Raw genomic sequence first — 26380 nt, 5'->3', positions numbered from 1 at the left:
TCACACATAATATGTCTAATTAGAAGGAAAGAAAATTTCATAATTATGAAATCTTGGAGGCTATAAATCAAAGCTTTTAAAAATCATTTTGGCAACAAAACCTGATAATCAATTGGCAGCAAAACCGCCTATTTATATTTTTTACTTATTTCCTAAAATGTGAATATCCATATGTTTTGTTGCAGAAATACCGTTTTGATTACAGGTTGCTACCCTACATCCACTGGGGGTGTTGTAGTTATTACTTGCCTAAAATCTGAAAATTTATGCATTGTACATCTTAACCCAAGTGTTTTACATAACAGGTTTATGGACCTGGATTAGTTCTTTCTTCTTAAGGGATTCCAGATGTACTGCTCTACGTTACAGGCATCCTTTTGGTTGAGTATGTTACAAAGGATGAACTACAAGTGATTTAAGGTCATTTTTCTCTAGAAACTGTTACATTTGGGTATTAAATGGTAGTTTGAAGGCCTGAGGCTCATTTTAAAAAATGAATGTCCACCACTAGCTAATGGACTGCAAAATATACTAATATATAAGACTCCTCAATATTTAATCTTAAAAGGATGATAATAGGTAACTATATGGTAATAGGAGTATTCTGCCATCTGTTTTTTCCTTCTCCTTTACTTTCCTCTGCCTTGTGTTCCTTTCCCTTCCCTGTCTGCCGTATCTGATCCAAGAGATGGCTACACTAATGATCATTCTCTTCAAGTTATAAGCCTTAAAGAAATAGAATTTGTGTGGCCAGACTAAAGCTGTGTGTTGAAGAAGCCTTGTGTGGATCAGTTATAAAAGCATTTTTGTGACTTCTATCTGTTGATGGTATTAAGTTGTCTAAACCCACCCTGTAAGTGTCAACCCCTGAAAATTTTTGTAAGACTAAATTTTTTATTTCTGATATAATATTTTGGGGTGACCAAAATATTATATTATATTATATTCTGGGGTTTAATATTCTGGGGTGACCAGAAATTTTATCTTATAACCACATATTATTACTTTTCTGGGACTCCAAACTTTCCACATCATAAGAGGAAATTTGGTAATAAAATTTTTATTTAAATCCGCAAGAAACTGAGCAACAGGTCAGGTCATATTGCTGTCAAGATTGAGAATTTGTTCACAGTAGGATGGCTGTGGGGTAGAAACATACCAGTGCAGTGTGATAAATGTTAAAATCAGAAGTATGGCAGAGGGTGCAATGGGGGAGGTTCCTGACTGCTCATAAGAGTTGGAGAAAGCTTCATAGATTTGGATCTTGTATTATATAGGAGTTTGCCAGGAGAGGGTGCAAGGTGGCAAGAAATTGGAGTAAGTGGGTGAAAGAATAGAAAGGGCAGTGTCGTAGGGGTAGATGAGGTTGGGTCAAACGTTAGGGCCAGATTGTAATTCTCTGTTTGACATGGTAATAAATTGTGAATTTTATTTTACGGACTCTGAGGCAGTGAGAGGTTTTAAATTAGAGATCCGAGCTGTATATATTTGCCTTTAACACAAAGGCATTTGGAGGGTGTTGTTCATGAATTGGAATGGGGAGTGTCCCAGGGAGACCTGTTAAGGCCCAGTCATGGAAGAAATAACAGCCTTGTTTGAATAGAAGCGAAGAAGAAACAGTAGAGCCTAGTCTGTCATTTGAATCATCGAGTTTGGGGGTAAAGGGAAACTGCTATTTGTTGAGTCTCTAGGCTGCTATAGAACTGTCAAGGGTGCTTTGTATAATTCATTTGCAACTGAATTTACTCTCCACTGAAAGGGAAAAAAAACTCGAACACAGTGAATGAAGAGAAAAAAATCTATAACTGTTTATGAAAAAAAATCAGATTTAGTTTTCTGAAACTGTCTTCAGAGAAGAGAAATTTGTTGCTAGTATACATTTACATGAAAACAAAAGTTGAATAGACCTTACTGAGTTTTTGTAGGATGGAGTTGTAGTTATTTCTAGAACCTTGATTTCTGATGTCCTCTCTCATATTTCATTCTTTTAAAGAATATTTGTGTTTTAAGAAAATCTGGATTAGTCTGCACCTGCCTTATGTTTGGAATTTTGGGAACCAAAAGCAAACGGTCAGGGAGACCTCCTTCCCAACCTAGCTTTGTTTAGCACTTACAGGCAGGTGCTGTACTAAGCACCAGATGCTTTGGAAGTGATGCTAGCCCAGTGTGGTCCAAGAGAAACCTATAGCCACATGCACCAAGATTAAACTCATTTAAGGACATCATGATTTATGTTGCACTTTATAATTAATGCAATATTTTTATTTACTAATGTTATTTTTCATAGCAACTTTGTGAAGTGGATAAATATTGCTACTCTTTCCTTGTGAAGAAAATCAAGTTATGATTGTTATAAATTTGGGAGAAGGTAGAGACTGAGATTTACACCATTCTTTTTTCATCTCATTCTCTTTGCATTGCTTGGTAATCAGGTTTTTAAAAAACCCATGAATAAGATGTCATTTTTTTAAAGAATGCAATTCATGGTTAATCAGAGAAGTATAAAAAAGTGCATTCTAAGGAGGAAGTTGCTTTGAAGATAGACAAAAATGTATTAGTTAAAGAACAATGACAGCTAATAACTAGGTACACTTAAAATTTTGGAGGTGCTTTTATTAAAGAGGTTAATAAAGTGAAGGCTGGTTTGGCACAGAGCGTAGGTAGTTTTGTTTTTGCGCATTTAGCAGTAGATATCAAGTATCACTAGGAAAGTAAGTTTAAGATGTTTATACTTCTGCACTCTCATTTCCAGCATTGCAGATTGTACTTTTTTTTTTTTAATTGCCTGGTTAGTGCCAGGTTTGGTGCTCCTGTTGTCAGGAGGCAGTGTAATACAGTTAACAAACAGTGCAGCACTCTGCACTAGCTTTAGTTTCCTCTTAAAGGTTGAGGATAAGAATATTCGTAACTATATAAATATGTAGTGAAATTTAAATGAGATTGCATGTACAAAAGGACTTTATAAAACCTGTTTTTTTTTTCTCTTAGGGAAGATGTCAGCTATTATCTGTTCACTGAAGAAAATACGTTTGTAAAAATAGAAGAAATTGCACGTGGCTTAGCATTTAGCTCTGATTATTTGAATGGTATTACACAGTGTACATTTACTTCCTATTATCTTATAAAACTAATGTTTTAATAGCTCTTCAAAAAAGGTCTTTCGTTGTTTGCAAAGAGGTCTCAGCCCTTTTTGCTAAGTTTACATTAAGAGAAAGATTTCCATAGGAAGGTTATGAATGTCACAAAAGCAAAGTATATTAGAGTTTATTTTTTAATCCTATATTTTTTTGAGAAAAAGATGATGACCAAGAGTTACTGGTGAAGCAGAATATATATTTTTTTAATTAATTAATTTATTTATGGCTGCATTGGGTCTTCATTGCAGCATGTGAGTTTCTCATTGCGGTGGCTTCTCTTGTTGCAGAGCACAGGCTCTAGGCACGCGGGCTTCAGTGGTTGTGGCTCACGGGCTCTAGAGCACAGGCTCAGTAGTTGTGATGCATGGGCTTAGTTGCTCCAGGACATGTGGGATCTTCCCGGACCAGGGCTCGAACCCGTGTCCCCTGCATTGGCAGGTGGAATCTTAACCACTGCGCCATCAGGGAAGTCCCAGAATATATTCTTGTATCAAATGATTGGTTGGTTTCCTGGCTTCTATCTTACTCACATCAACTCAGCTGATTAAAAATAAGTTGCTAGGTGGGTTGGCTGATTTCAAATAAGGTACAGCAGTGATATGATGTACTGATTCCTAAGTTAAGCATGGTTTTTGAAAGCTGTTGTCAACCTGGACAAGCTCATCTATTTTAAGATTTATTTTTGGTATCAAGAACCAAGTAGTTGGTACCTTTCAAATGGGTTTTAACATCTGTAGCATGGATATGATTTTGTTATTGTACACAGAAAGAATACATTTGCCATCTATTAAGGTTTTAGGTTGACGTATTCTCTATTAGTGTCCATGTAGCATTAAAGATCACAAATTAAATCCTAATACTTGAAAGCCTTGAACAAATCACTATAGAATATTACGTAAATAGAAACACTCTGTATTTACAAACCTGCTTGGCAGAATTTTAAGAAGTGCCCTCAGAACAGACTGTACACTTTAGAATGAGATGCTGGGGAAAGGGACATTTTTTAAATAGTGATTTAAATTTTACTTTTTGATTATTGAAATACATTTAACTTTTCATAGGAAAGCAAAGCCACTAAATTTCAATTAATTAATTTTCAGTTATTCAATGTTTTAGTGTTATTATATACCAGAAAACTGAGAATTTTTTTTTTTTTTTTTTGCTGCACCACGTGGCTTTCAGGATCTTAGTTCACTGACCAGAGATTAAACCCAAGCCATGGCAGTGAAATTGCTGGATCCTAACTATTGGACTGCCAGGGAACTTCAGAGAAATTTTTCTTCATAAGTCTAAATTAGTAACACAGGTTGTAAAGGGCAGACTACTCAAGCCAACATTTAACAACATTTGTTGAAAAGCCTTTTATTTGTCATGCATTATGATAAATACTGGGAAAATAAAATCTAGGTAGTATCCCTGCTCTCAAGGAACAGGAAAGGAGTCTGTGTCTATTTACTGTTCCTTCTGACTTCCAACCCATTTACTGTAGGCAGTAACCTCACGTTCTACTATTCTAAGTTACAGAGAAAATAAAAGCCAGTAGACATTTAGTCTTTAAGTGCCTGTCTTCAAACTTCTCTCTGTATATACTGATTGTCTTAATGCTTCTGGATCCCAGACTCCTTAGGAATCTTACAAAATTGATAATTCCTTCTTTTTGCAGTATTTCTTCAGTGTCTTCTCCCTTTCTTGGTGACTTATTCCTTTTAGTATTTAAACATGTTTGTTTATTCCATCTTAAAAAAAAACCCAGACTCTTACCCTATATCTCACTCTTGCCCTTTACAGCCACATTTCTCAGATTGTCTGTACTGTATCTCTAATTCGTCTTCCATTCACAGCACAGGCCACTCTCACTCTTTCTACTTGCCAGCTGATCCACCAGTACCACTCTAAGATCACCAGGTGACCTCCAAGGTACTCAGTATTTATTGAATGAAATGAAAGTAACGCATACTTTAGTCTCCATCTTGAATTCTTGGTAGTATAGGATGGTGACACCAAAGATGAGTCTTGAATGGGAGGTAGAGGAGAGATTGCCTATTATAAGTGGCATTTGAAAAATGTCTTCTGAGACTTTAATTTGAGGAGTAGATAGTACCAGTGGGATGATGCTAGATTCGTAAATAGAAACCTGAATATTAGGACCTTGTATTCTAAATTAAGGAGTTTGAAGATTATCCTAAAAACTGGTGAATTGATTTTAAGTAAAGGAGCAACATGTTTTATGTTGTCGAAAGATCTTTCTGGCAATGTTGTGGGAAATGAAGAGTGAACACTGACTGTATTTTGCAGCAAGGAGACCAAGAAACTGTTGAAGTAATTCTCTGATTAATCCAGGAGAATAATGATGAGTGCCTGGATTAAGGCAGCAGTAGAGAAAAAGAAGAGATGGAACAGATTCAAGGGAAATAACAGATTGGAACCAAGAGTACTATCTCATTAGTATGCCCTTAATGCTGCTTTTCCATATTTCAGGATTAACTCTTAGGAATTACCTCTTCTCTGAAGTCTTCCTTTACTAATCTAGTATTCATTGGTCTTTTCCACTTCTGAACCAGTACAGAAACAATGTTTTATACATTTAGTGCTTAATACTAGCAGTAGCAGCTATCTTTTGGGTATCAGACACCATAACTGTAACACTTGGCTTGCATTAACTAATTAAATTTCTTTATCAAATCTCTGATATAGGTAGATGCATATGAGGAAACTGAGGCACATGCTTGTACAAATGGAGCCAGGCTCTAAAGCTCATTCTTAATCCAGTGTGCTGGTGTTCCTGTGGAGTGTGCACTTGTTCCTGTGGTTGAAAAGCATGTCTTATGTATGCTTTTGTGCCTTGTAGCGTTAAGCACATAGTAGCTATTCAGTACTTGCAGATATCCTCTGTTTAGTCTGCATAAGAAACAATTCCAAGAAAAGAGTGGTGTTCTGGGTGATGGCTATTGTGTGGTTGTAAATAACAGATTATTCTGTGTCTCCTTTTCAGATCTGGATGGTGCTCTACTCTCAGGGCCAGATTGTGATAGGAATGTGAATACAAATTTATTGGCTGAAGCCGGCTCCAGTCAAGATGGAGGTGATGCTGGTAGGTACAATAGAATTTTAGCAGGAGTACCTTTAAGAGGATTTGAAGATTGGGAGGTATTTGTGTATGTGTTTATTAAGGACCTACTGCAGTTTCTTTTCCTTAAAGGAAAGTATTAGGTATAAACACTTTCAGTCTTGGGCAGCTATGTTGATTGTAGAATTTAGAAGCCTGGTAAATACAAATGGATAGGTATTTCTTGTTTGTTTGAGGGAGTCATTTATTTAGAGTTGTTAAAACTTGTGGCTTGTGGCTTTCTGCTAGTGTATAGATGGAATAAGAATGGTAACTATCAGAATGGTTGACTAATGTATTTTAATTAGCTTTGATGTAAAATAATAGTGTGGTTGTTGATGACTATAGAAAACGTTAATTCTGAATAGTGATATTTATAACAACTACTTTGGGGGAAGTGCACATGAATACAAAGAATCCATGAATATTCCAAAGAATAATATAGGTAAATTAAAAAGGGAGAAAGCTTTCTTAACAGAAGAATTCCAAGCTAATAAACATAGAAGAATGATAAAATTGGAAAAACACCTATTTTTCAATGTCCATGGGAAATAATTCAAGGTCATCATTGGATAGTAAGCCACCATTGATGGGCTTATCCCATGATGACTGGGATAAGTTTGTTGTAATAGCATTTTGTTGTAAGTTTGTTGTAATAGCATTTTACAGTTTTGTTGTAATAGCATTTTCGCGTGGTCTCAGTATCATACCACAGGTTACTTTTATTCCCAAAGGAGAAAAGATACCTCTACAATAAAGAGATCTGATGAACATGATCATAGCCAAGTGATTAAATTTAGTATGCCTCCTGGTATGATGCACTAGCTGGCACCATCACCTATGTCTTATAGTATACTTGCCAGAAGGTTTCACTCGACTTTAATCATGAGGAGAAAAAAAGACAAATCTCTCCAAATCCAGCATTATGTCAATCTTTTATTATATCATTGATCCAGAAAAGAAAACAATGAAGAGGCATTTGGGGGATAGTTGGAAAGGTGAATATGTAGTCTGGGTTAAATGATAGTCTTAACAATTTTTAAAATTCTTGGATGTGATAAAGGCACTATGGTTTATATAGGAGGAAGTTCTAAAAGATGCATGCTGTGTTTAGGGGTGAAGTGATGAAGCATAGAAGTTGTTTTCAAATAGTACACAAAGGTATGTATATGTATACATAGAGCGAAAGCACATGTGACAAAACTAACATTTGTTGAAGATACATAAAAGGATATGGGATATTCAGTGATTCAGTTTCTGTAGCTTTGGAAATCTTTATAAACAATTGATGGGGACCGGGACAACTGTGCTTTTACAGAAAACTCTCCGGGGCTTTCGAATATACAGTGTGCACGGACCAAAATTAAGCCATAATTCTGAAGAAACTGCCTTAAGGTGGTTTTCTCCTAACTGTTGAAAAGAATTTACAAAGATTTTGAAGTTAGCAGTTTACAGATTAGATGCATTGAATTTTGAACACTTGTCTCTCGTACAGAAAATCACTAATAGTGCCAAGAGTACTTTATTGCACTTGCTTTCTTGTTTTAGAAATCTGGTTCAAGAATGGGTTTATTTAGTTTGGCATGTGAATTCAGATGTAAAATTTAAATTTGTGCACATAAACATATTCAGTGGAGGATGGTCCATATAATTTATTTCATTCTCAAAAAGCAAATCCTTGATTTAGAGTCCTTTCTCTTTAGGGGACATTCTAATCCATTAATGAGTATTTGGGGGAATTCCCTGGCGGTCCAGTGGTTAGGATTCTGTGCTTCCACTGCAGGGAGCATGGGTTTAATCCCTGGTCGGGGAACTAAGATATCCTGCAAGTTGCATGGTGCAGCCAAAAAAAAAAAAAATAGTATTTTTGCAACTGAGATCCCTCGTGTTACGTTTTTGTTTTTGTTTTGTTTTGTTTTGTTTTTGCGGTACGCGGGCCTCTCACCGCTGTGGCCTCTCCCGCTGCAGAGCACAGGCTCTGGATGTGCAGGCCCAGCGGCCATGGCCCACGGGTCCAGCCGCTCCGCGGCATGCGGGATCCTCCCGGACCAGGGCATGAACCCAGTCCCCTGCATCGCCAGGCGGACTCCCAACCACTGCGCCACCAGGGAAGCCCCTGTGTTACGGTTTTGACGTCAAAAAAAAAGTGCTTTCTTCTTACTTTGCCATTATGGAATAATGTACCCAGAAGATTATTAAACAGTAAGCACAATTATAGAACTGAATAACCTTAATGATCCTTCAGTTTTATGAATTGCAAAGGAAATACCTTTTTCAGTTTTCAAATGGGTGTTTTAACAGATTGTTTGAACATTAAATGTATCCTTTGCAATCCAAAACAGTTACCTGAAGTTTGCTGTTTGTGTGTTTACTTTTACTGTATATTTGTTTTCTAAATTCTTTGGCACAATTTTCTTGGGTGGGCGGGTACTGCCGTGATACTAGTCAGTTGGTACTGCCAATTCTGGGTATTTAAATTTTGGTTTGTTTGGGTTGTGGCTTTCTTTTGTTTTTGAAGTCTCCTGTTCTTTATTTGTAACAATTGTATTTTAATTTTCTGCATCCCCTAACTCCAAAGTATCCTTTTTCTCCCTCCCACTCAAAGGCGCAATACCTTGGTTCAAGTTGCTCTTATACTTCCTAAAAGTAATTTGTACTGGTTATAAGAATCTGGAGAGATGAAAGAAGTTTGAGATGAGGCTTTCTTAATTTGAATTACCATTTTGTATTCCAGATATGGTTTTCTTACCTGGACCATGGATGCTTTTTATTGTATCTTACTGTAGGTCTAGAGAAACATTGCAAGTGTTAAAAATCTTCAATTCTGAATCTTGAGTTATCAATTCATCACTTGTTTTAGGGCTGCTCTCTTTATTCTTATGCAGTGAATAATATTTTGTTGGATATTAGCATACTTAACATGATTTATGAGGTTACTTTTCCAAGTTTTTTGAGCAAGTAAAAAATAGTACGTTAGCACTTTGCTAGATACATTTATTCAACAAATAATTGAATGGTGTATGTTTTGGACATTAGAAATACTGAGGTGATTAACAGGCACAGTCCTTGCTCTTAGAGCTTACTTTGTTTTGTACTGATTTGGACAAGAGCTATGAATCATAAAACTCAAACTTTATGTAGAAATGTGAAACTGAAAATTGATGGACTTTCACAGGCTACTACTCCCAACCTTATCTCTGTCACACACACATAGATATGGTGTCTCACTTTAGGATTCTGAAACTTTACCCCAAGCAGTATTACAGTTAAATTATATAATTATGGATTCAGAGGGCTTTCCTAACATTAAGAAAAAAGTGGGTGAAGGCATTCCAAGTACAAAACAATTACAATAGTAGTAATGAATTGCAATTTTTAAATACCTTAAGACCTTTTTGTATTGTTGGGTATTGATACTTTCAATTTTTCCTTAAGAGGGAAATCTTAAGTTCTTTTAATTTTTAAAAGAGGCAGTGTATCTGGCAAGTAGATACAGGAAATTGAATTCTTAGAAAACTCATTTGGCAAGCATTGTTTTATAAAATCGTGTATATGGGAGGAAAATTATTAAATTGCTGCACGAGTGTGCTGTGCATATATCCTAGAAAGCAGTGTTCTAGGCAGGGGAAGGAGTAAGTGCAAAGGCCTTAAAGTGGGAGCCAATTTATCATGGTGGAACAGCACAGAGGCCAGTATGATTGGAATAGAGTAACCAAGGGGGTGGTTTGGAAACAAGGGCTAGATCAGGTAAGGCTTTGTAGTATATTGGAAGTCTTTGGCTTGTACTATGAGTAAGATGGTTAGTACTTGCTCTGATTTAAAGTTTTGAAAGAATCTCTGATTGCTGTTTAGAATAAACTCTAGGAAGGCAGCACAGTGTGAGCTGGGAGACAAGCAGATGGCTATTGAAGATAATCCAGAGGCAGCAGTTGATGGTTGATTGGAATAGGATGGCAGTAGTTATGGGGGATTCTGGATATCTTCACATTGCCAGAGGATTCCTGGATCCGAGGAATTACATACATATTCAAGATGGAATTAAATGCAGAGGAGATGATTCCTACTTTAGCTTGTCTGAAGATCCCCAGGCACAAATTCCCTAAGGCTCATTGAGTCTACTTTCAGACTTTTATTTATTTAAGGGTGACATTAGAGAGGTGTTGATGAACCCCCAGATTCCCCGTTACCTTGCACCAGTGCATCTGAAACAACAAACAAGGGTCTAATAATACAAGAACTTTACATTTGTAATTACCCTATATTTATATTCTTCATCCTTAGCCCATTTCTTCTCTACTGATAGGAGACGATCCCATTCCACAGCTGGGTTTCCCATTCCACAGCTGCTACTGGTCTTAAGTGATAGTATAGTTAGAAACAGCAGCTATTTAAAAGGGTAGTTTCATGTGGGCTCCACATACCATTAAATAGTATTTTTATTTTACTGATTTTTTTTTTCTGTGGTTGAACTATATTTTAAACTTTAGTTTGTTTTCTATTCTAATAGCCTGCCAACCAGGATATTATAAATTGGGATAATAAGGTATGAGGCCATCTCAGTTTTAGACTAAAATATAGTTTTAATTCAGCTATTTTATATTAAGCTGTTCTATCATAAAATATAGATTTTTTTAATCCTCATAAGAGACAGATCTTAATTACCATCATTACATCAGGATCACTTTTCAATTGTTTTAGGTCCTTCACATGATTTCAAGTATGGCCTGATGCCTGGCCCTTCAAGCGATTTCAAGTATGGATTGCTACCAGGTACTTCAAATGATTTCAAGTATGGATTGATACCAGGTGCTTCTAACGATTTCAAGTATGGATTATTGCCTGAATCTTGGCCAAAACAAGAAACTTGGGAAAATGGCAAGTATTAGTCAAACATCTATAGAATTTAATACTTTTTATCAATTAAAAGCTTCCACATTCTGGGTTCTAAAAAACTCAGATAGTAGTAGCCCTATAATGATCCCTGTTCTCAAGAATAGACAAGCTTTTGATAGCAGTTTTCTGTTTAATATATAATAAGTGCTTTTTTTGTTTGTTTTTTAATTCTCAAAGGTGAATCATCTCTAATCATGAACAAGTTAAAATGCCCTCATTGTAGCTATGTAGCCAAATACAGACGAACACTAAAAAGGCATTTGCTCATTCATACGGGAGTCAGATCATTTAGCTGTGATATTTGTGGGAAACTGTTTACTCGCAGAGAACATGTAAAAAGACATTCCCTGGTAAGTAACTTTAAATGTAAATGATCTTTGAGATAAACTATATTTGTGTCATTGAAGCTTAAGATATTTTAACACTATTACCTGCACATTTAAGGAAGGTAGATTATTAAGTAAATTGCTTTAAACAGTGAATGTGATTTATGAACCAGTACTGAACTTCATACAGAAAGATGATGTATTTACTCATTGTTAAATGGGAGGTTTAATTTGAATGGTTCAAATGTATTATATTGTCTGTACTATCCTTACATTGGATTTTTCCCCCTTCAATTAGGTGCATAAAAAGGATAAAAAATACAAATGTATGGTGTGTAAGAAGATCTTCATGTTAGCAGCCAGTGTTGGAATAAGACATGGATCTCGACGCTATGGTGTTTGTGTAGACTGTGCAGATAAATCACAACCAGGAGGGCAAGAAGGTGTAGATCAGGGACAGGATACAGATTTCCCTCGGGATGAAGAATATGAGGGGAACGGAGGTGGAGAAGCTGATGAAGAGCTGGCTGATGATGGAGAAGATCAGAATGATGCATCTCGATGGGATGAGTCCGGAGATGTTTGTATGTCTCTAGATGACTAACTGACCTACTATACTCCTCAAGGATGCTGCATTTGGACATAATATGAATCAACAATTTGAACTGTTGAACTTGAAGGCTTGCAAAATATGGTACATGCTGGATGGTAGTTATGTTGCTGTGAAAACTGTAGGGTCAAAGCCTTATAGCAAAAAAAATTTTTTTTTATATTTGCACAGGACTGTACAGCAGACAACCTTGTGGTTGGATTACATGGAGTCCACACATCTTCAGTCAGTTATCAAAGTAAAAATATTTTTTATTTATAGGATATACAGTAACTATTTGGGTCCTATGGAAATATAGTACCTGTTCTTAAAAAAGCTTACATTCATGTGCCACTTTAACATGAATTAAGAAAATCCATTATTAAGAGTACAGTGACAGCTGACCTAATTACTCTGTCCATCAAACCACTCAGGCTAGTTTGTACTAGTAGAGTTTTGTTTCTATTTTTATTTTTATTAATTTTATTTTTTTTAATACAGATGTTCAGTGAGGGGCCTTTTCAACCCCATTGGTTCTACTTTTCTGTATTTTCCATTTTAATTTGCTTCATAACTTAAACCAAGTCTCTTCTAGTCTTAGCTATTATTTCTCAATTTTGTGCTGATGGGCATGTTTATACGAACTGGAGAGGTAATTTATTGGAATGAACTAACTGACTTCCTCCATTCCCCTTTTCCTTTTTGACATGAATTATACTACTTTACAAATGAAGAATGATGTTGCAAAGTACCATGGTGAGGTTGACAAATACCACTAAAATGATTATGATTTAGAAGTAACTTTCTCCTGCTGCTCTAATCTGATAAATGGTTACTATATGACGTTTTCTGACAAGGCATTCGGTTTTGGGTATCTGTTACTTTGGCACTACTCTTGTTTGCTTCTTTTTATTTTTGCCAGTGTACTATACCTCAGTCCTATTTGAAAAGACAAATCTAATCGAAAGAAAAGTCATAGATAAAATGATTTGTTTTATAATTTATCCTTCATGTCCAGTTTTGGTTAGCTTGTTATGCAATATAAGTGAAATATCAGGTTTTTACTCCTGTGCCCTTTTTATCATTAAAATTAACACAAAAAGTGCATTCTCTTTTGTTTCATACTTACTGGGGTATTCAGTGTTTGAAATTATGATAGATAATTTAGTTAATTTATTTTTCATTTCCTCGAAGTCACTACATCTTGATATATATATATAATCTTTCTAGTAGTCACCATGATTCAACAATCTGCAAAAATCTTACAAATAAAGCATTGAGAGGCTTTACAATTTTTATTCTGTTAACTAAATTCTTCAGGGTACAAGGGGGTGATGTGTTAAGTTGAAATTGCCAGACTTGTTTAGCCTGATGACAGATGAATTAGCTGATTGACTCACAGCAGCATTTCACGTAATTGATATTAACATGCACAACATTTATCAGGAACATATTGTATATTATATAAGATTGAGGGATATCATATTTTCAGCTTTCTTTTAAATAGAAATTGAGTATATTTTCCTATTTTATATCAGGTAACTAAATTATGCTAGTCGTGTGGAGAAAATTGCAAAGTACACTTTGGCAGACATAATCCTTTTGGTGCTCCATCCCATCAAAGTTGAAAAGATGATAGGTTTTTTAAGAGACAGGCTTTCTTACTGTCTCTGATTTCAGTAGAAAAATGGTTTAATGTTAGACACTGATGCTTCTGCTTGGATAAATCAAAGAAAGATACAGTACAGTTACATGGTTAGATGCATCATTTGTCACCTAAACTTTATCATAGTTTCTACAAAACTGAAAAACCGACATGGATAGTTTTGGTTTGACTTTTGTTTAAGACTGAAGAGTACATCTTTTTCTCAATGTTCTAGACAAATGAGTAAAATGTAATTCTGGTTGGGTCCAAAGTAGACGTTAGTTGGGCAAAGATACTATGAATGGAGAAGTATTTTAAACGTAAAATGTTCTGCTTTGTGAATATGTAAGTATAGTATAAAGATTTCTTTCATCCCATTTATCCCTCTCCTTTAAAATAAACCATAGTTTACAATTGGTAGATCTGTCTATATATAAATATATATTAAAGAGAAAAGATATATATCTAAAAATCACCTAAGTCTGCTTTATTAGATTCACTTAAGTGAACTACAGTTCACTTATTGCATAGAAACTGGACTTGGCTTTACATTCTTAATGTACTTTTACTTTTCCTTAAGATATGAACTTACTCTCTTTAAACTGAATTTTCTTTTACTACTTAAATCATTTATGTATATCTGGTAAATTATGACCAAATTTTTGTTAGATTGCATACAGTAAATTGAAATACACTCTTGGTACACTACGGGATTGTTGTGCTTTTGTTTTGGTTTTAGTTGGAAACAAGGTTTGATGTAGATGGCTTGTTACTGTTAATTTAAAATATTCTATAATTATTGTCCATTACCTTTTATGTTGTGTTGTGACAGATTTGGCTATATTTTTAGTCAACTGAAATATACTTTAAGAGTTTGTTTTTAGAAAGGTAATCCAAAGGAAAAATGTTTATACTCTTGAATATATTAGCCTCAGCCTATATAAAAATTTCGTCTTTAAAGTAAACATTTTACCAGAAACAGAATTGACAGATTTTTCTACTTGCTGACTGCCTAACTTATTTTGTTTCATGATCTCGAGGGGACTGCCTTTTCCCTTCCAGATCTTTTTAAAAAAAATAGTTTAGTACTAAGGTATACTACTGGATGTTTCTATTTTTTTAAGTATATTCTTTTTCTGACTTACAGTACAATTTCAGGAAGTTGATAGATACTAAGAACTTATGATTGGTCTCAGAGAGGTAACAATGGAACACTCAAAATTTTGTCTGTGGAGCCCTGGCGGAATTATGTGTTACGCATTTGCTGAATTTTTCTCTTGTAACTTATATTTTAAATGAAAAATATTTTAGAGCTTTTATTTAATGAAGAGGAAGAGTATAAACTGTTCATTTCCTGTTCATTTTGTAGTAACAGACCCTCATAAATCAAGATCATGTGTTCTTTCTTACGAGTCTCAGAGACAGTTACTTCATACGGTCCCTGATTTTTCATTGTTATTGGCCCTCATTTTTCATATTCACTAGATATTTTGCTAAATTTTAACACCATAGCAATTAAGAGCTAAAAAAAACATTATAGGAAGGGGAAACTGAACAGTAATGAGTAGCTTTGAAATTTGGGGGGAAAACATGAGCTGGTTTTGGTAGAGCCATCCTGCTGAAGGAAGAGTGAGATGAAGGAGTTAATTCATGTAAAGCGCTTAGAACACTGCCTGGTGCATAATAGGGGCATGACACATCTTAGTTGTTTAATAATACATGGAAAACCAAGACGAAAAGAAGTGGGGAAAGGGGTGGAGAATAGGGAGAAAATAGGGAATGAAAAGATCGGGGCTTAGAAATTTGTAGTAATACAATGTGCTGTAAAAGGCCTGAAGATGACTGGAGTAGTATAATAGGGGAGAGTGTGACGGAAGATGGGTCTTAAAAATCATAAAATTTAAAACCAATAAGTTTTATTTATGTTTTTAGGATGTTAACATAGGATGAAAAAGTTACTTTTCTGAATAATTCCAAAAGCTAGCATTTTTTTTTAGTGCCTGCACATGCCATGCGCTTTACATTATCTTATCAAATTCCCTATAAGTAGGTGCTATTGTCTCCATTTTATAGAAGAGGAAAGGCTCCATTGAAATTTGCTTAATTTAATTTGACTCATGTAACACAGTTACTAAGTGGTAGAGCTGGATTTGGACCAGGTCTGATTCTGAAGCCCATGCTCTTTTTAGGGGGCTCTACTGCCCCAACTTTCGTAGGATTTTAGCTCTTGTAAAGGGGTCTGTCTGTGGAGACATCTTTTCCCTGTGAAACAGCTATGTTAGCAATTTGAATGTCTAATCCTTCCTCCCCCAAATATCCTTAATACTTTTTCCTCCTAGTACAGCAATTGTTGTATCACATGATTATAAACAAGATACCCAACCTCAGTGTAGCACATGCTGTTAATTGGCTATAGCATTTTCATTTTTAAAAGGATTTTTAACTGAAGAACTAGATGTGAACCCCAGTTTTTGTGCCGTTCAGTCACCCGGATCCTTAAACTTAACTATGGTACATAATATACATGCTTAGAACTAACAGGTGTTTTTTCTTAGTCACTTTAGGATTTTAAATGGAAAGGTTTTTTTTTTTTCTTGCTGTATCCCTACTTTTCAAGTGAAGTTGAACTGTTCAAGGTAGTTTAAAACGTATTAGGGATAAGCACACTTTAAAAGATGTTTTCTAGCTCTGAATTTTATGACATTGGGTACTTAAAATTTGGAATATGCTGGCTATTGAGAACAAAATTTTGGGTTTAGGAGAGGGATGGTTGAGGCCATTATGAAATGGGAGAATCAGCATTTTAAACACTGTAAACATAAAAGAACACTTTCTTCTGCCTGCTGTTTGTAAAAGCTCTTTGGGAAGATCTTTTACGAAGACCAATTTTTTAATGTAATTTACCTACCTAGTATAAGTGTCCTAAGACATGTATGTAAACTTCCACAACTGTTTTGTCTGTGTATTTAGAAAATACACAAGAATCTTTATCAAACCTAAAAATATAAACTTGTGAGCACTGAACTGCTTCTGGCTTTGTGAATTTTGTTGACTCTGACATTTAATTCAGATTTCCTTGCTTTTAACGTATACTAACTTAGACTAATTGGGGTCGGGAACACCTTTGTAAATTTTGATTTATGTATAATTCAGATACCTCTGGACTTAAGGTTTACAAGTTTGACTTGCAGACTATTAAGGGTTTTTTGGTTTGTCTCTTTTTATGTGAAGTGCATAAAAGACCCAAACTACCTCCTAGTAATGCTTGGAGAGCTGCTTTAATTAATAGCAGTGATTTGTAATCCGCATATTGTCTTTCATCTTTATTACTTTTTTGGAATTCTCTACAGGTTGTAGAAAACATTGAAATACTCCTCCTGAAATGTACATACTTTTGGAAATGGGTTGAAAAGCAAAGGTGAACTACTTCATCTCATATTTGCTGCATACTAGTGGATTAATGGATTATAAGTAAATATATAAATTTCAAGTCTTTGAAACTTTTTAATAATACAGAAAAAACATACTTTTAAAAGGTTTTTGTGGTGGTGGTATTAGTAATAGCCCAAAGGAAATCATAGAATAACTAGATATCCAGACTTTTAATTATTAAAGAAATGAGTTTTGATTTAGTTTGGAAAACAGTGAATTACTGGATGGGATGCCTGTATTGCATATAATTCTTAGTATCTAAACTTTTAAAAGAACTGTCATGTGGCAGAATTAGATATATTCTATTGGTTTATATAGATAGACTCTCTACGGTTCCAAGGGATTAGAATTGGAACTGCTCAGAGTGCTCAAGGTTAAAAAGCAGTTTTTAATAAATAAAGATGCAGTGGGGGCTTCCCTGGTGGCGCAGTGGTTGAGAGTCCGCCTGCTGATGCAGGGGACACGGGTTCGTGCCCCGGTCCGGGAAGATCCCACGTGCAGCGGAGCGGCTGGGCCCGTGAGCCATGGCCGCTGAGCCTGCGCTTCCGGAGCCTGTGCTCCGCAAAGGGAGAGGTCACAACAGTGAGAGGCCCGCGTACCGCAAAAAAAAAAAAAAAAAAAAAAAGCAGTGGGATTGCTCCCGGAAAAAACCAACCCCCACCCCTCACCACTGGAGATGTCCTAAATAAAATGAAAGATTACCTGAGAAGCATTTTGGCTAAGGCAGTATTGACCAAAAAATTCTATTTCAAGGTGGATTTTTTTGTTGTAATTTGTTTTGACCACTGTAGTTATCAACTTTTTGTTTTGCTTAGAATGTTGATAAAATTTTGTGTAAATATCTCATGAAGGATATTTTGACACCAAAATGAGCACAGTTGAAACTTAGAAAATCATGTTTATCTTTATGGAAAAAATTGTTACTTGAGCTTTTTTCTTTTTCACTACAAGTCATCACAGACCAATGTTTGGAAGCTGGTGTAGGAAATTCAGTTATTGGATCTATCTATATAGTTAGATAAGAAAATTAGAGGTCCTTCAGATCTTAGTCTATGTCCTAAGTGAATTTTGAACTAAGGGAAATTTAAAAATGGACTACAGGAAATCTATTCAGTTAATTGAAGTGAATAAAAGATAGGCTCCGTAGTTGCATGGTGCCTTACGTGCTATTAATACTACCTTCTGAATGTTTTTTCTTTTTTCCAGTAGAATCAGTTTGGCAATAAGAAAATACTAATTTTCCACGCATCATTAGGTCTGTTTTAGAGTCTTAGTGAAAGACATGCAAAAGACAGCCTTCTTGACACATGTCCCAACAGCTGTTGAGAGGACAATATATAAAGATTTAGGAGATAATTAATACAGAATTGATTCCCAGAGAGGGAACTATAAGGACTTTGCAGTCAAGTTTAGACCAGGGCTCCTCAGCTTTCATTTCAGTTATCTTCCCCGTAACAAACTCATTCAATAAGTATTTAACATTTGGGAAAACTTCCACATTAGAGACTACAAATTATATTCAGATAAAATTCCTGGCACATAGTCTGAGCTCGGAATTATTTCTAAGTGAATGATTATTTAAAGACCTCAACATTTTTAAGGCTTTTGCCTGCTAGTATCTCGTGGCTTGTAGCTCTCAAGCTAATTTTGTTTAGAAGTAGTTTGTGTTGTGCCATGCACAGGGATCACACTGAGCCCTCGGGGCCCTTTATCCCAACACCACCATAGGTGTCCATACCCAAAGGCACAATGACCAAACCCAACCTTTGGCTAATACTACCATAGACATCTCAATGCAAGTAGTCTTCTGTGATTCTTTTTTAACCTACACCATCTCCATAACAAGTGGCAAGATTAAGTATGAGCCACTTGCTGCAAAATTTTAATGACTGGCATAGCCACCACTAACATCTAAATGTCTGATATTCAGTGTATATAAGGAAGATGTGAAAAAACTAGGAAGAAAACCCTACTGGAGTTTATTCCCTCATGTAGTGTAGACTGCAACAATGCATCAATAAAGATATTTGGATCTGATGTTTTAGTTTACTGATACGAATTTTTGGTATTTGTGAAGAGGAACGTTGGGTGTTGCATTTATATTTTACCATATGAAAACAAATGTGTGTTTATCTGTACCATGTTCTTATGTCATCCACTTGGATTTTGGTAGCACCTAGATTCCTAAACTGAGATGGTGGTATTTACATAAGAGACGTGAGTGGTTCTCCAAAGCAAGTTTTGCCACACTAAATTTTCACGTAATTGCCACTTAAAACAATTAGCTCATTCCAAAGAATGGCAATTATAGGAACTGGATCAGTGTCCAGGAGTTACTAACGCAGGGTCTTATACTTCTCATCTATGGCAAAGGAAATGAGAAGAAATTATTTTAAGAATTACTTTAGTTCTAGGTAAACAACTAGAGTTTTATATATGTAGGTATAGTTTTTCTTTGATTTGCTTCCTTAAAAGATCTTATTATTGGGCTTCCCTGGTGGCGCAGTGGTTGAGAGTCCGCCTGCCAACGCAGGGGACACAGGTTCGTGCCCCGGTCCGGGAGGATCCCACGTGCCGCGGAGCAGCTAGGCCCGTGAGCCATGGCCGCTGAGATTTTATTATTTCATAGGCTTAAGGGTGTTTATTAGAATCCTACCTTGGACTTCAGGCAGTTATTTTTGAGCCATTAATCATCCTAAACTTTTGCTCTATTTGTGCCTTCTGAAGGTCGCTGACTCTTTAGCACCCTAGTCTATTTGCTGGCCCTTCTTTGTTACTACTTGGTGACTTACGCAACACTCAAAATGTAAGTTCCCATTTCAGTCAATGGACTCTTTTCCTCTTTGGTCATACATGTATTTGGCAGATGTACTGAACACCAATTTGTGAGAAAAGTTACCTGTGATGGATAATGGGATCACAGTGTATATTCAGTTCTCTATTCTACAAGACATTTGGGGTGGGAAAAGATGCAAAGTTAGACAATCAGGGAACTTTATCAAAGAGGCCTTTCATTTCAGCAATTTAAGAAAGTTAGTGATTGAGAGGTGTGGAGTGAAGATATAAAACAGTGCAGATTAAGTTAGTAATGCATACACAGCACTTTGCTTTGTCCCTCTTCAGTGTAGTAAAGAGGAGAAAGAATACTTTCACCTTGAAAATTTATTACTTTCTAGGTGCCTCCCAATTCTCTCAGCTATACTGGACAAGTCTGTAGGATTAGACAAGCTCTTGTTTTCTCGGAAGACCCATCTGTGTACTCAGGGAAACGGACACCTTAGTAGAGTCTACCTACTGTTTGGGGGACCTAGATGATGAAGACTTTGACCTAGAGGTTTCGTATCCAGCAAAGCAGTTCAGTAAAATTGTAGGAACTTGGGGCTAATGTTCATTCCACATATTTTCTGAATAGGGAAAGAATATCACCTCTTCTCAAAGGCTGAAATCACAGGCTTCCGTAGTCCCCAGCCCCACCTCAAGTTATTCTTAATGAAAGTTATAAGATCTTTACTCAATATTTTTTGAATTTTATTTTTTATACAGCAGGTTCTTTATTATCTATTTTATACATATCAGTGTATATAAGTGTATATATGTCAATCCAAATCTCCCAATTCATCCTACCACCCCCCCACCCCACTTCCCCTCTTGTTTGCTCAATTTTGATGTGCTTTTTTTTAGCATAGCATATTTATGCCTCACTAAAATTAATCTCTTAATATCAAAAACCTAGTCAATGTTCAAAATTCCAGTCATTCACGTTCCGTGTGTGTGGGGTGTATTTTACAGTTTGCTTTTCGGTCAGGAGTCTAATAATCTGTAATAGGAGTCAGCAAACCTTTTCTGTATAGGGCCAAACAGTAAATACTTCAATATATTCATTGAAGAATGATGTGCCTTCTTAACATCAGTGAATTATTTCCTTTCCAGAATTACAAATCCAGCAACAAGATTTAACACTTCGATGGCACCATTTTAGATACTACCTAGTCTGTGATTATGCAATAAGACCTTAACAGGAATTCAGTTAAATACCATACCCCAGTCCACAGAGTGTTCCCTCTCCCGAAACCCCAGTTGCTAAATGAGAAAGGATATGTCCAGTTCAGAAATACATTCAGAGCTTGAAAGAGGAGACTTAACTTGCTGATAAAAATGTGTACCTTTCTAAATTAGACCCTTCTATTGCCACTTAATCCTATCTTTATCCTCTGTTAAAAGATTCTTTTATATCAGACCTCAACCTTAGTTGAGTACTATGACTTTGACTTTCCATAGCCTTTAGAATGTAAACTATTTTGGGAGATTTTCATTAATATCTGCACTTACAAAAGGTGTCGGTAAATTGGACTTGTCGGTCTTCTTGGACACAGTTTGATAATGCTAAGCTTGTGAGTAACTGAGCCAAAGTATCTGCCCTGAAAAACACTTTTCTATCACACTGAAGAAAATTCCCCGAACTAAAGACTATCAAACTGATGCAGAAGCCCATGTCATTGTTTCAGACGCACATAATTCCCCATTGTAAGTCCCGTTGAGGACGATCTTCGTTGTGTGGCTCAGACTCTTGTAATAGTAGACCCGAGTACATGGCAAATGAACCAAATACTGAGCACGATTCTTCCGAGTCAAAATTTCTATTAAAACATAATTTCAACATTGACCTAAAATAATTCCAACAGTTTTTCCTTATAATTAAGGTTAAAATTAATCAAAACAGATGGTCTGATTTTAAGAGATTTAGAAAAAGTTTGGTACCTCTTCTATCTTATGTGGTACTGTCCCATCAGAAGTGTCAAATATATCCAGAAAGGACATACGATGGAACTCTGAGAATACAGCAGCGTTCCTGTCTGGGCATCCCATTCACTCCTCAACCCACTGCAACCTAGACTGTGACTTAAATATTTGAAACTACCCTCTTAAAGGCCACGATCCTCACCTCTGCAGCATTTGCTACTGTGACTGAATGACTGATTTCCTTCACACAGCCCTCCCCTTGACCCTGTAAATGTTGGTGTTCTTTTAATTCTTCGCAGGGCACTCTCCCAGTGTTCTTTCCCTTCGTGTTCTTAGTCTCAAATGATCACAATGACTTGGTTGACCTCTCTTCAGTGTTCACAAAGATTTGTAGAAATGACACCATGCATTGTTGTTTGATGCACAGAGGATTTTCGATCACATCCTAATTTGGGTCACTGTTCTTTAATTTTTCATGGATGACCTCGGGGGTCTTTAGATGTACGTTTTTGGTGTATGAAGTCTCATCATGAGCATAGCAAAGTCACCTTTAGAAAAATTATAACCTTGATTTTTCTGAAGCTATTTAATGCATGCCAGCCATGTAAACACTACTTGATGAGGTGATGTCTAGTAGACTTTATCATGTCATATCAACATGTATGTATCTCTGTTAACTATACAGACTAATAAAATCTTCGAATTGAAGGAACCTGAGAAAAACCACACCTGTTTATCCAGCCTCTGCTTGAACTCATCCCATCAGTTCATCAGTTCATTTCCAGCTCACGTAGCAGCCATATTAGGTTGAGATCCATCTTATTAGTTCTTCTCTAGACTGAGTTGAGTTGAAGTCTCCTTATTCCACCTCCCAACGCCACATGGATTCACATCCTTTCACATAATGGTCTATGCAACTGTGGGAACTTGAAAGGGGTGTACACTATATTTGAGGAGTACTTAGGGCCTTAAATTTTTTCCATTGCTAGAAAACTGTTTTCATTCCTGTAAGTATTAATATTATGTCAGAAATCCATAGTGTTCACTCTTTTCCAGTTTAATGTTTCTCTCTTCATTTTAAAGCTAAGAATCAAATATTTAATATGAATAACCAGTGCTCAAAACAAGATTTTAAAGAAAAGCACCCAGAAATATTTCTTGTAAAGTAGAATATTAATTTGTTGGCACTGGTATATAACACTTAACATAAGATTAAACTTGCTTCTCCAAGATAAGATTAAGTTTGCAGCTTGATATAAAAATTTAAACGTTGCTTAATCCTAGGCTTTCAAGAGTTTCATAATTAATTGATTTCTTAATGCAGTACAGTTTTAACATGTATAAATTTAATGATTGAACTCCCTTTAGAAAATGTATTACGAGGAAGATGTGAGTTATTTTTTCCTTTATTTGCATTTCAGATCATATTCTAAAAGAAGTGATAAATACTTCATTTTTATTAAATTCTTATAAAACTTCAGGTCCTTCAGCCCCAAGCCATCCCTCTCCTTAAGCAGCAGGATAGGTTTATAATTATGACTACTTTGTTATTTTTATACTTAGTTTGAAAAAGATTATGAGTACAGTCCTGGTGCGTTTATGTCACCAAGATGGAAGAATGAGAATATTGTCTTCATTAGGTAGCCAGTTTAAGTCCTAAACATTATTGAGTATTCATTGGCATAATATTTCTTCTCAATGTTTGAACTCTAAAATTATGAGTCAGGAAATTCCATAAAAATAGTTACCCCAAAATGCATTTTTGTGAGGTTTACTGCATGCTGTTTGAAAGTTACCACCATATCCTTCATCTTTGTTTCAGCACAAAATCCAAGAACGTGAGCTGAGAATCCGAGGACATTTTGCCTGTGTAGGTGATGAATTTCATTGCAATTTTAGCCATTTACGAATATGAGAGGGAAAAAGGGGGATGTTTTTACTCTTTAAGCATTTATAACTCACTGACATCGTGCCAGTTTGTTATAACTTTTATATTTAATGTGAGCAATTTCTTTATAGTATCATTGTGACTCTAACCTGCTAGACCTCAGAATGGCTATTTTTTGGGAAACTAAGCTTAAATGATGCAGATGTAATATTATTTGCAAGCAAAAAATGAATAAATTTGCATTAGCTGGTTTGCCACTGTAAAAGTCCATTTTCTGCATATATAATGGAAATGAAGTGACTTGAAAAATCAGATTTGAGAATGTTTTCAATATATCATCCTGTTATTAACGTCCTGCATTTTAATAGAATCTTTTTTCTTATATTCCCACCTTTATTAACATAATTTGTCGTTGGAGATGATTAATGAGGCAACTGCAAAGGCAAAATCCGACATTTTGTATATTCTAAGAAAGACTGTCAATTTATTTTTTAGCCATATGTACACACAGAAAGCAAAACTTAATCATACCATTAAAGAAAAATTGTAAGCAATTGAAACTGTACTATGTAATTGAGTCCCATCATAATAATTTAAGTATGTTCAAAGTATTTTCATTGTGGGATTAATAGTTAGAGTGTGGCACATATTTGAGGCCTTTTATATTTGAGTTTCAGAGTTGAAAGCTTTCCAAAGTTTCTAAAAAGTAAAGTTATAACACATTTATGTGGCTTTCTCATTTATGGTCATTAGAGAAGGGACTTACATAAGTCTTATGAGGCAAAGTATATTGAAAAGAGTATTCCTCAAGCAAAAGTCTTCATGATCTGTAGATGTGATATAGAAAGGTTTCAGAATAAACTATAGAATTTCATATGAACTTCACTTGTTTGAGCAAGTAAATTTGGTAAATAATTAAAGAATGTTTTCCTTTAATGTATCCAGTCCATTTGGTATATTAGATAATTATTATCATTTAGATCATGTCTATTTCTTTAGCTCTATTAGAGACCCTTTGTTCTTTCTTTAGTAAACAGTGATCTAAATTACCATATATGCTGTTGTATTCCACAGTGACTAATTAGCATAAGCTATTCAAACACACCAAGACATTTCTATTTTAAAATACATCCTTGAAGAGAAAGTATACTTTATAGGATAATTGCTAGTCACAGTATTCATTTTTTATAAATCTAATTAACTTATTTACAACGTGAGTTTTTAAAGTGAGCATTTTGTTTGCACATTTCTTTCCCCTGTTTGCATTGGTGCTTGACAGGTATTCCATACATTCTCCACTCACTCTTTTGAGTTCCTACTTTAGCCCCTTTGCTACCTTCATCTGATCTTTGGCTGACTCTTGGAAGTTACTCTTTTGTAGCTAAATTCTTTTAACTAAATCTAGCCATGTTTTACGATATAAATATGAAACCGAGGATCCAGTTCATCCTTGAAATCACTGAAAGTGAATTTTAATCCTATTCTGTATGCCGAAAATAATCTCAATTAAATATTTCTTATTCTAATGGTAACCATGTAAATTTACTGCTTGATTCTTAATACCTCACCACCAGGAACAGTTTCTTTCTAGTGAATTCCTCTCTGCCTTAAATTTGGCCATTTTGCCCTGACTATGACCTTTCTTATTTAAGCCTAACTGGCTAACAAATGCAGAGCAAACCTCAAAAGAGGAGCATTGTTTTCACTTCTAAATAACCTTCTTCAGGGATTTTCAAACTATGCTCTGGGATCCTAGGAGTTCTTTGAAGATGCCTCTGAGTGGAGTTAGCTGATGCAGAGTAGGTAGGGCCCTTGGGCCTTCAGCCAGAGCTCTACAACAGCTTCACTTTTATCTACTTGTTTATGCTTTCAGGGCCCAGTACTTTAAAAAAAAAAGTTTAAACCACGGACTTGATTTCAAAACATTCATGGATGATAATATTAATAATAACAATAGTAGCTTTAGTTTATAGAGTGCTTATCATGTGCCAGACCCTAAGTATTTTCTAACATTAATCTATTAATCCTTAAAACAACCCTGTAAGATTAAGCATTTTTATTATTCCTATTTACAAATGAGGACACTGAGACTTAAGGAGATCAAATAACTTGCCCAAGTGATCACAGCTACTAAACGACAGACTCTGATTCAAGTCTGGGTGCGCCAATTAATGTCTTAAGTCAGGAATGGTAAATACAAGGTAAGTGTGCCACCACCCTGTGCTCCCACGCTTAAGGCAGACAGAGCTAATGGCTGAAAACAGTGTTTCTCACTGATCACCAACACAGCCTTAGAATCCTTCTCCATAAGGTGCTATGGGCAGTCACTCCTAATCCACTGGTGTTGGCATTCAAGACGAGACCCATCTTCTTACCCTACTTTAAGATGAGATGAGATATCTGTGACCTCACACTTCTGATCAGGAACTCTCCCCTAAGTCTAAAAGTGTTGCCAATTGCTGGTTTGGATATTGGTAGTAGAAAAACACCAAATTATCTTTGATCCTAGATGTAATTTTTCACAGTGAAGCTAATTTTGATAAACAAAAATCCCTAACTGTACCATCCTCATTCTTGCCAACTTCTAATAGAGGCTATTTGTTTTTCTATTTATATGCTTGTAA

The 26380-nt window shown here is 35.6% G+C and overlaps 1 protein-coding gene across 3 annotated transcripts in view; it reads left to right on the top strand.

Annotated features, from left to right (window-relative positions):
- ZBTB10 (zinc finger and BTB domain containing 10) overlaps positions 1-16720 on the top strand; it is a 35057-nt gene extending 18337 nt beyond the window's left edge. For 2 of the 3 annotated variants that reach the window (XM_067711998.1, XM_067711996.1), the window contains exons 3-6: positions 6130-6228; positions 10942-11118; positions 11314-11486; positions 11761-16720. In XM_067711998.1, coding sequence (XP_067568099.1) covers positions 6130-6228; positions 10942-11118; positions 11314-11486; positions 11761-12066 — 755 coding nt within the window. In that variant the 3' untranslated portion in view covers positions 12067-16720. The remainder of the gene's footprint in view (positions 1-6129; positions 6229-10941; positions 11119-11313; positions 11487-11760) is intronic. The other variant, XM_067711997.1, reaches the window with a different exon arrangement.
- The last annotated feature ends 9660 nt before the right edge of the window (positions 16721-26380 follow it).

The sequence above is a fragment of the Pseudorca crassidens genome, chromosome 17 (genome assembly GCF_039906515.1).
Source record: "Pseudorca crassidens isolate mPseCra1 chromosome 17, mPseCra1.hap1, whole genome shotgun sequence".
NCBI classification, from domain to species: Eukaryota; Metazoa; Chordata; class Mammalia; order Artiodactyla; family Delphinidae; genus Pseudorca; species Pseudorca crassidens.
The sequence above is the reverse complement of the archived record's forward strand: the minus strand, read 5'-3'. Positions and strand labels throughout refer to the sequence as shown.